Source organism: Anguilla rostrata, chromosome 3, assembly GCF_018555375.3.
Source record: "Anguilla rostrata isolate EN2019 chromosome 3, ASM1855537v3, whole genome shotgun sequence".
Classification (NCBI taxonomy): domain Eukaryota; kingdom Metazoa; phylum Chordata; class Actinopteri; order Anguilliformes; family Anguillidae; genus Anguilla; species Anguilla rostrata.
This window is the reverse complement of record NC_057935.1, coordinates 61,587,210-61,598,686: the sequence shown is the minus strand read 5'-3', so window position 1 is coordinate 61,598,686 and position 11,477 is coordinate 61,587,210. Positions and strand designations below refer to the sequence as shown.

Below are 11,477 nucleotides of genomic sequence, written 5' to 3'. Positions count from 1 at the left end.
CGGAGAGAGAGGGAGAGAAATAAAGTGATAGAGAGAGAAAGAGATAAAGAAAGAGGGTGGCAGAGCTGGCTCTAAGCATTTTTGTGACCCTAAACAAGAATGTTTGGGGGGGTTCATGCTCAGGGTGCAAATTGGGAAGAAGAACTGGGCGTTGTGGACTGGGAGTGGGGGGGGGGGGGGTTCACACATAAATAACAATACTGTTCATTAAAATGTTTTCCAAAAAAATATTTTAAAGTTTAATTTTTCTGGCCAGGGAGGGTTGTGGCCCTGAACGGCTGCATAGAGAGTCAATGCCAGTGGCCAGCTCTGGAGGGTGGTGTGCACAGGGCTCTGTGCATGCGCTAATGTTCTTCATGACATGCAAGCACTTTGCAGCAATTTACTGCAGTGCCAATAAACTCCATTTGAGCTCGACTGATGTGAAATGAGCTGGAGAAAATAAGTGCGTACACACTGTTGCTGCCTCTCTCCATCGCCGATGCACATGACCCATAATGCTTATCACACGCTGAGCGTGTGCAGATCCATCCCCCCACGCACACTTAATTCAGCTCATTAATTTATTATAAAAGGTATGCGACAGCACCAAAAGCAAATATTATTTGTTGTATTACCAAGTATTACCAAGGCTAGTGAATAATTCAGGCGGCTCTGCATCATTTATGCCAATCTGCGTTCAGAAAGATCAGGTGAAGAAGGTACAGCACGTGGAGGGGAACAGGGAGGATTATTTGTCAGCTGTAGCTTTAACAAAGATCCAGATTTCTGCACTGAGGCTTTGGGACTCCACATGAAAGGTGATTAGAACAAAACCTTTTCATTTGATGTCAAGAGGAAAACTCACTCCCTGCTCTGTTCTTCAGAAGCTCAGCTCATGCCCAGCATTCTCTAATTAAAAACTGCTGATTGGGTCTCTCTCTCTCTCTCCCTCTCTCTCACTTGCTCTCTCTCATTCTCGCCCTCTCTCTCTTTTTTGCTCTCTCTCACTCTCTTTCTCACTTGCTCTCCCTCTCTTTTGCTCTCTCTCACTCTCTCTCACAATCACACACACTCACTCTCTGATATTCACACACACACTTAAACAAGAACACACACTCAAATTCAGAAATTTAGCACAAGCAGCATCTCTGCCTTCACAGTGATGTCACCTGCTCAGCGAGGGAGTAGAAACAAGCGGTATCACACCATACCATTGATAAAACATGTTCAATATGATTTGAAAATCACCGGTCACTGGGTTCGTATATCTCTTAGCTGAACTCCCATCTGAGGGTTTTTGTTGGCATTACCAACATTAGCTTTATTGAGCCAGCAGTGGCACAGATTTAGCAGTCTGGCAGTGCAGAACTGACAGGAACTAAATGGGAAATAATATCATAGTAATACTACCACTGCTTCTACTGCTGTTACTACCATTACATTACGGATCATTCATTTAGCAGATGGTCTTATCCATCTGCTAAGTGCTAAAATGCTAGAGAACCCCCATTATTACCACAGTTACTACTAATGGGAATAATAAAATAAAAATAAAATAAATCTATAAATAAATAAATCTATATAATTTCTGAGTGCTCATAAAGAGACTATTCACAATACAGCACTGGTGTGTCTGTTAAGCCCCCCCCCCCACCCGCCCATCCCACCCCCCCACCCCGCAACCTCACCTACCCTTTCCACCAAGCTGTGGAGCTTTGAACCCTCCGCCCCCCTGCCAACTCTTCGCCCTACAGGGGCGACATAGCTCAGGAGGTAAGACCGATTGTCTGGCAGTCGGAGGGTTGCCAGTTCAAACCCCGCCCTGGGCGTGTCGAGTGTCCTTGAGCAAGACCTACCTACTGCTCTGCGAATGAGGCATCAATTGTAAGCGTTGGATAAAGCCTATAAAATGCAGTCCATTACATGCCCTCCTGTCAGGTGACGGGGGCTTCTCAGGAGGGCTCATAGTCTCAGGTTTTCCCCTTCATGTTGATGGAGGACCGTACCCAAACCTGTGCCCCAACACGCTGTCTACGCCCCATCACACACACACACACACACACACCACACCACACCACACACACACATGCATGCAACACACACACACACACACACACCCACACACCCACACTCACGCACCACACACGCACGCACGCACGCACCACACACACACACATGCACCCCGCACACACGCATGCAACACACACACACACACACACACACACATTCACACAAACACACATGCAGCACACGCACAATCGCACATCATGCCTCAACTTCATCAAATTAGTGCTTGCCGCCACAATGGACCAAGGCCGGTGAGAGCAGGCTATCAATACCCTGCCAGCCCACCATTAATCTACAGGTCTCTGATGTGCTCCATGTTCTAAATCTGAGCAGTCTTCATTGGCATGATAACAATGCACTGCTCTGCGCTTGCTTGCCAGGCCTTTGAAAAGATACTGAAAGACTGTGCCTATGTGGGTTTGGTGGGCCAGAGGCAAAGTTGATCCAGCTCCTCCACCCAAATTATTTAAGGGGCTCCATTGAAAAAGTTCTTTATAACACATCTTTAGGAGGCATTATTAACTAGATGCTTGGCCTTTAAGGTTGTGCTCCCTCCCCATTAACCTTGCCCCTCTCTGTTGAGCTCAATCATGCTCCTGTTCTCGTGGGCCTTGAGAAGAAGCTGTGAACATTCCTCGGCAAAACTTAGCGATCTCAGCTCTGCAGCTCATGCCAAAGCAACATTTAAAAGCCTCTTGATGGCGTATTCCAGTCGTGGGTGTTTTAGCTACCTGCGATCTTATGATACCAAGGGAAAGGGCTGACTTCCTCTTGCTGATGCTGTTATCAACACGTGGAGTTTTGCTTTTCCCCGGTTTGTGAGTGGTGCCTAACAGGTTCGGGAAAAAAAAAAAGAAAATGTTTTTTTCCATTCCAATGAGAATTTCTCATTAAATGATGATTTCGCTGGTGACTGCAGAACATTGCTTGTTGAAGGAAAGTGTGTGGTGTGCATGTGTGTGTGCTTGTCGTGGGGTGGCGGGATGAGGCGGGGGAAGTACTGAGGCAGGACGGGGAAGGAGCGGAAGAGGGACTAGAGATAATGGCTGCATTACACCATTGTAAAAAAAAATGGCCCCTTAATCCCTTTTCCTCTCGCTGTCTCAGTCAGCCCATGGCTCTCAAAGGGTTTAACTGGCTCCAGAAACAATGGGCAGTGTTTACCAGCCCCTGAAATGCTGGGCAGTCAGCAAATCCCAGCCAAGTGCGCGAATCCCTTACTCAACACCACAGGCAGAATATGATCGTATTCCTGTTCTCCCTCCTCAACCTCACACTAACCCTTATTACTGGAGAGAGTGTGAGCCTGGCTTCATGCTGAGACAGAAGGCCGGGGGGTAGGGAGAGAGAGAGATAGAGAGAGATGGAAAAGGGACACAGGGATCATGGGTGCATTATACACATCAGCGTGTGTGTTTGTGTGTTTGCGCGCGTGTGTGTGTCACAGAGAGACAGAAATGTCACACAAGTGCACTTGTGTATGCACATAAGTGCTTAACACTTTTCTTTGTTTCTATGTTCATGTACATGAATGAATATATAAAGACACCAGACCTTCATTTCAGATGCCATGTCCCTCTGCTCCCAGCTCCATCCATGCATGATGCTGCAGGATAAGCATTCATTACAGCACCTTTGTAGTAGCTGCTGTATGAGAGATATTTCTGGGTGTAGTACAGTATGAGTAGACCTGCTGTATGAGAGAGATGGTTGTTGATATAGTATGGTATGAGTAGATCTGCTATATGAGAGAGATGGTTGTTGATATAGTATGGTATGAGTAGACCTGCTGTATGAGAGAGATGGTTGTTGATATAGTATGGTATGAGTAGATCTGCTATATGAGAGAGATGGTTGTTGATATATTATGGTATGAGTAGATCTGCTATATGAGAGAGATGGTTGTTGATATAGTATGGTATGAGTAGACCTGCTATATGAGAGAGATGGTTGTTGATATATTATGGTATGAGTAGACCTGCTGTATGAGAGAGATGTGTTGTGATATAGTATGGTATGAGTAGATCTGCTATATGAGAGAGATGGTTGTTGATATAGTATGGTATGAGTAGACCTGCTATATGAGAGAGATGGTTGTTGATATATTATGGTATGAGTAGACCTGCTGTATGAGAGAGATGGTTGTTGATATAGTATGGTATGAGTAGATCTGCTATATGAGAGAGATGGTTGTTGATATAGTATGGTATGAGTAGATCTGCTATATGAGAGAGATGGTTGTTGATATAGTATGGTATGAGTAGATCTGCTATATGAGAGAGATGGTTATTGATATAGTATGGTATGAGTAGATCTGCTATATGAGAGAGATGGTTGTTGATATATTATGGTATGAGTAGACCTGCTGTATGAGAGAGATGGTTGTTGATATAGTATGGTATGAGTAGATCTGCTATATGAGAGAGATGGTTGTTGATATAGTATGGTATGAGTAGACCTGCTATATGAGAGAGATGGTTGTTGATATAGTATGGTATGAGTAGATCTGCTATATGAGAGAGATGGTTGTTGATATAGTATGGTATGAGTAGATCTGCTATATGAGAGAGATGGTTGTTGATATAGTATGGTATGAGTAGATCTGCTATATGAGAGAGATGGTTGTTGATATATTATGGTATGAGTAGATCTGCTATATGAGAGAGATGGTTGTTGATATAGTATGGTATGAGTAGATCTGCTATATGAGAGAGATGGTTGTTGATATAGTATGGTATGAGTAGATCTGCTGTATGAGAGAGATGGTTGTTGATATAGTATGGTATGAGTAGACCTGCTGTATGAGAGAGATGGTTGTTGATATAGTATGGTATGAGTAGATCTGCTATATGAGAGAGATGGTTGTTGATATATTATGGTATGAGTAGATCTGCTATATGAGAGAGTGGTTGTTGATATAGTATGGTATGAGTAGATCTGCTATATGACAGAGATGGTTGTTGATATAGTATGGTATGAGTAGATCTGCTATATGAGAGAGACGGTTGTTGATATATTATGGTATGAGTAGATCTGCTATATGAGAGAGATGGTTGTTGATATATTATGGTATGAGTAGATCTGCTATATGAGAGAGACGGTTGTTGATATATTATGGTATGAGTAGATCTGCTATATGAGAGAGATGGTTGTTGATATAGTATGGTATGAGTAGATCCGCTATATGAGAGAGATGGTTGTTGATATAGTATGGTATGAGTAGATCTGCTATATGAGAGAGATGGTTGTTGATATAGTATGGTATGAGTAGACCTGGGCGGGAGATGTAGCAGAGGTGCAGTGGAGTTCATGAGTATACCTGTAGGTACTGCCCAATGTAGGAAACATGTACAATATGGACGAGGACGTTTCGCCCAGTCAGACTAGGGACCAGGGGGGAGGTTCGGAAAGGGGCGTGACAGAGTTTTCTTTCAATTCTTAATCAGATTTCACATGCTCACACCAAGGTCACTCTCTCTGTCTCTCCCTTTGTGAAAACCGTGACTACATCTCTCTCGGTCTCTCTCTCTCCCTTTCAATCTATCTTTGTCTGACAGACTTCAAGCAGATCACCTTCCCTGGCTCCCGCTCTCTCTAAAATACAAATTCAATAGGACAAGCAGACATTTCACACAGTGTAGAAGCATGGTACACGGCGCACACACACACGTATGACGGGAGATGGGTGACAGTTGAAGGTGGAGGAGGGGATGAGGAGAACAGAGAGAGTAAGGCTCCAGTAACAGAACCCCAGCTGTGAAATAGCCATTTTCAAATCTCACTTTGCCAATTCCATCTCCTCCCCTTTGAAGTCGAGTGGGCTAAAGCACATAGATTTCCTGGTCTGATATGCACTGATAGGCATTGTTCATTACTCTGCTTTTAGATCAGAATTCACAAAAAGGAACTTCAGAAAAAAGGGATCCTCTGCCTTTGTTTTTTCCAATTTGCTCATTTTCTACCCTGCTCTTCCTTATCAATCTTCCCCCTTATTTCTTCCTGTTCTACCTCCTATCCCCCTGCTTTCCTCTCTATCACTCCCTTGAAAGCCAGTCACACTGATTCAAACCATTTAATCCCGATTATGGCTTCAAAGACTCCCCCAAACCCTATCACACTAATACATTACACAAGTACCACTGACTGTGCGTGCGTTTTCGTGTGTATAACGGAAAGCGGAAAGAAGATGAAATACTATGCACTTTACATCAAGATAAGAAAACCTCTATGGCCTTAAGAAAATTAATTGCTGAATAAATATTCAGAAGTTTTACGCACACAAGCAAACACACACAGCATATACATGCACTTGCTTTGTGTGAATAGACCCAACAGGTGAAAACACACTCTATTAACACAAAGTTTGTAATTACTGATTAGCAGGTGGGTCAAAGTTTTGTTTTTAATTTCAGCCCTGGGCACAGTTCCAGGGGAGAATCACAATTCGAGCTCCGTACGCGCTCTGAATCACAAATCGCATATGTGCCTTCTGTCCATAGGACAAATAAGGTAGGTGAGCGACTGGCTGAGAGACTGGCTGTAGTATCAGAAAGTATCATAATGTCCACCTCCCTGGTACTCAAGCACACTCCAAACTGGAGTTTAAAACCCTGGCACACTGTGAAGAAGTGTATGAGTGAACGCATGGGAGTGTGTTTAGCTTGAGAGCATGAAAGTGTGTGTTTATTTGAGCGTGCATGCAGATAGAAACCTGTCTGACAGCTCAACCTTTTTAAGTCCATGCTCTGCTGTGCAGCTTGAGCAGGCTGCGGTGTGCTCGGAGTGTAAATCGTGTCATTACATCTCTCAACATCACTAATACTCACTCAAGACTCCCTTTCTCCCCCCCCCCCCCTCACCCCCTCACCCCCTCCCCGCTCTCCCTCTCTTTCTCTCAGTCTGTCTTGCTCCCATGTTCGTTCTCACAATTTGTCTACCTTTCCATTGTTTTGTTTGCACATAGTTAGGATTTATCTGCTTGCACACTGTGGCTAAGCTATGGACACACATAATTGCTGCTACAATGCGCTGATTAAAGAAGCCTGCAGTACCAGAACTCCACGGGGAGCAACATTTTAAAGAGAACAGAGGATGATCTCCTGATAGCCAAAGCTGATAGTCAAGAGACTCCTGGCTAACACTGTGAAAGCACTCATTCTCCCAGGAGAGAAATGGCTCCTGAGAGAGCGCTACTCAATCCAAAAAGCAATGCATGGTAAAGCATGTCCTCCATTACGCTACAAAGGTGAGAGTCCAGGTTTCCAGGGAGGAAATGGACTTGATTTCTTCACCGCGTAAAACAAACAGTCTGCTCCTTCTTTAAGCTGTGTGCTTAACCTTGAAGTTAATGGTTACACACGGTGTGAAAGACCGGAGGGCAGGAGAACCGAGCAAACAGCGAGAGAAGACAGAGAGAGCACGTGCAGAGAGGCATCCATGAACCTGGTCACTCAGTCCAGGAAGCTTTCTCCCACCAATGCCCGCGTAATACGATACAGGCAGACCGTGCGACGTTCCATTACCTTGGCAAGTTCACAAGTGTGGACAACACAGGCCCTGTGGCCGTGGCTGTGATGGTAGCCACAGAAAAAAGGGCGTGTGAAAATTTGAGGGGAAGAGACATCGCTGACGGGGGAGGAGGAAGGAGACGGAAAAAGGGGGTGCAAACGTGAGTGCGTTAATGAAAGAGAGATCAGGGCGGAGGGAGACCAAGAGGACCACGAGCAAAAACGAAGAGCAACGTTAAACACTTCCCCTCGACCGCCTGCTCTGGGAAGCCCAGCACCACCACCTCAAAGCAGCGGCCTCTGCGCTCGGGCCCCATACACCCAACCCCACCCCCCGTCCCCCGCTACACCCCGCTGGACCTCCACCTCCGCTCCATCCTTAAAGGGGCAGTCCACTTTCAGGAGCTTTCTTTAATATCATTTCCGTGCTTTGGAAGGTATTTCAGATGCACCTTTCTGAGGACCTGCAGGCTTTAAAATGTCTGGTATGGGGGTCAATAACGGGTTCATGGTTTGTGCAACTCCAAAGCCAGCAGGTCATCAGAAACTAACGTAGACATCTAAAATACAATTTATCATATATAAAAACCTGCCTGGACCAATTGGAAACATCCACAAAAACTGAAACAACAACGCGCGAACAATATACAAAAACCCCAGAAGACAAAAACAATCCCTTTTAAGTTCCAATCCGAGTGCTGCCTGCATCGTTTGTTAACAAAAATAACACAGAAGACGCGAAACATCGCACAAATCACACTGCAAACAGACAGCCTAATCTCTCAACGTGTTATTTTGGCTAGGATGACGTTAGCGGTGGAACGACTGTGCTGTGTCCCCTAATTCCTGCCTTCTCTCTTTCCCGTTCTACCAGTCTTGTTTCTCCCTCTCTGGTCTCATCACTTTGTTTTCCCTGCAGATTTGTTCCATTTGTTTTCTCCCCCCTCTGCGGCGGCTGTCTGATTCGCTCCCTTTCCGTCCCTCTTTAGCCAAGAAAGTGGAAAATGCGGCAACAAGATTACCAGAAAAAATTGCGTGTGTGTGTAAACGCGCCCGCACGTGTGAAAGACGAGAGAGACGGCGAGGTAGCCACACGCAGCTCAACGGGCAGAAGGATGGCGGCGTACGTGCACACGCACAAACACGCCGCACGCGCGTCTCTCCAGCGCGTCGATGCAGCGAGACGCGTACAGCGGCGACAGTTGCCACAGGCCGTACCACCTCGCTTGTCGTTCAGCGTTAAGGTCTCTCTGCCCCCCCCCCCCTTCCGATTGCTCTTTTGCCCGTTCTGCCCGTTTCGCCGGTCCTCCCCGCTGCGATCATTCTTCTCTCTGACCTTTCGCTCGCGCTCGCCCGTTTTGTCACCGCGTGAGCGTTTTTCTGTCCTCGTTTCGGTGTCTTCACGGAGGTTTTGTTCGACAAAAAAAAAAAAAAAAGACCACGGGTAGCATGACAATGAAGCGGGCCAGACGTGAATGGGAGCAGCCGCCACCCGGCTCGACTTTCCGCCGCGCAAATTGGAGCACTTTAGAGTGAAATTTCCCAAACCTGACAGCCGCATCAATCACGGGGGATTCAACGCTTTCCCCACAATTTTCTTTTGATGAGAAACAGCAGCACGTCGGCCAATCCCGCGCACAAGAAAACATCTGCATTACATTATTTATCAGCTTAACGGGGGCTATTTATGCCCTTGTAAAATGCTACACGTTGCCTAATGTACTTATGCAGCTGAGCCTCAGCTCCAGCGTTTGAGGGGGAAGTGCTTTGTTAGCTGCCTCCCCTCCTGGGATCCGATGTGTTGATGTAGTGTCTACATTCATTCAGGTACTGGGCACGAGCTCAACACAAAGTGATAAAACGCGTTCGCCCGTGAGGGTTTCGGGAGCGTAGAAAGCGCGCAAGCACTTCTGTCGTTCGGTTCGTTCCTCCTCCCACGGTTTGGACCCGGAAGCATCCGGGCTTGGGGGGGTCCGGAGCGCTGACCGCTGGCTTATAAAACCGGGTTCATATGACCGTGACGCCGTGAGAGATTGGGCAAGGGCGACGGCTAGCGCACAAGAGGGAACCAATTTGCTGACCAACACCGTCCACTATTTCAGAAAAACTGAAAGCCGAACGCGGTCGATAACCACCTCGGTGACCATCAGGGTGCCTTATCAATCAGCCCATCAGCCTCTTAATCAATTATAAAGAGATCCACATTACCACACCGCCGGCTGAGCGGCTGCATTTAGCGCTGATCGCAGCACTTCAGCAGGGCTCCAGCACTTGAGCTACGTCTGCATTCAAAACATCACGCTTCCTGCAATTGCTCTCAAAGTTGCTGGTCCATCAAATCCTTTATATACTGTAAAAATCTTTGCTGCGGTAAAGACGAGAGCTTATAAGCCAAATTATTTCTGCCTAGCAGTTACATACGATGAGTCAACATATAAACTATGCATTAAAAAAAATATATTTTTTTTAATGAATCAACTGCATTCAGCGAGCTGACTAAGCAGGAGCCTGAATATTCATGCGCCGCTCGGCGTCGACGCGTCGAGCCGGGCCGAGAAAAGGAGGAAGCGGCCTACCTTGACGCCGCGGACGCGGAACTCGGCTAGCGCGCGGTTCATCTTCGCGGCGGCGGTGGGCAGGTCTTTGCCGCTGGAGATGACTTTGACCAGCAGCGAGTCGTAGTGCGGCGAAATGACCGCTCCTTGGAACGCGGACGCGCTGTCCAGCCGGATGCCCATGCCCTCTCCACTGCGGAAGACCTGGGGGAAAGAGAGAGAGAGAGAGAGAGAGAGTGAGAAGCCATTTACCGATCCATGCAAAACGCCCATTACAGACTGTTAAGAAAGTGATTACCACAGACAATCAGTGTGTGTGTGTGTGTGTATGCATGAGTTCATGCCCGTGTGTGTGTATGTGTGTGTGTGTGTTTGCGCATGCGCGTGTTTCCAACAAAAACAACCCCTCCAAAAAAAAACAAATTGGAGGGATGCGGAATGGACACGGTTGGCTTATGTTTTATTAAAATCCATTGATTTGGGAGAGAACAGACTGGCACATACATTTGAGGGCAGCCAGCTGCCACTTCCTTTCAGTGTGCCACCCAGCAGCTGAGCGGTGCATGGCTCTGCAGGCCTTCAGATGCCACACAGTTGGCGCAGGCAGACTGCACACACCTGATGCACGAGGAGGGATGCGGTCGTGCAACGAAGGGAAACGGGAAATACACGGCCGGCTGAAGAGCCCTCTCTTCCGGGAAGATCCTGGGGCCAATTATGCTCTACCCCAGCGAACAGGCCAGAGGCTCCACAGGCACGGACGATTCCGTGCCACTGCGCTGAGAACCAGCGCTTTAGCCGGGCGCGCCACCAGAAACCCGACGGGCTGTCGACCCACGGGCTCCAACAAGCAGTTATACCCCCGCGGCGCAGAACCGAGCGTCTGTGTCAGAAACGTGTCGCACGGGTCAGTGGAAGGTGTCTGAAACGGGCAAACCGCACATCGCATGACAAGCCTTTACACTAAGCGGAGCGAGATCAGCCGTGTGAGAACGCAGCTGTGTGTGACAGCGCAGGAGGAATAAGGAATAACCAGCGAGCGCACGCTGGCATACTGACGCGCTGTCCCCCCCACCCCCCGTGTCGCCTTGAAACCTGTGGGCACCCTTCGGGGTTGAGAAAAAAGCAAGAACGAAGGGACAGGTGCGGCATTAATAATTAAAAACGGTGGTGTCAGTTCACACATGCACGGTAGTCTGATCTAACGAGCCTTACTCTCTCTCTGTCTGTCTCAATCTCTCTCTCTCATTCTCTCTCCCTCTGTCTCTCTCACCTGATCTTCAAGGGGTTCATTTCTAGAAAGCAGGACTGACAAGAACACCGAAGAAAGAAGGCAGAAAAACAATGAACAACGGGGAGCTCTGGA

The 11,477-nt window shown here is 47.2% G+C and overlaps 1 protein-coding gene across 1 annotated transcript in view; it reads right to left on the bottom strand.

The window, feature by feature from the left end:
• Positions 1-11,477, bottom strand: part of LOC135251959 (pyruvate carboxylase, mitochondrial-like) — a 133,168-nt gene that overhangs the window by 51,467 nt on the left and 70,224 nt on the right. Inside the window, exon 12 of the mRNA XM_064329839.1 lies at positions 10,133-10,315. Coding sequence (XP_064185909.1) covers positions 10,133-10,315 — 183 coding nt within the window. The remainder of the gene's footprint in view (positions 1-10,132; positions 10,316-11,477) is intronic.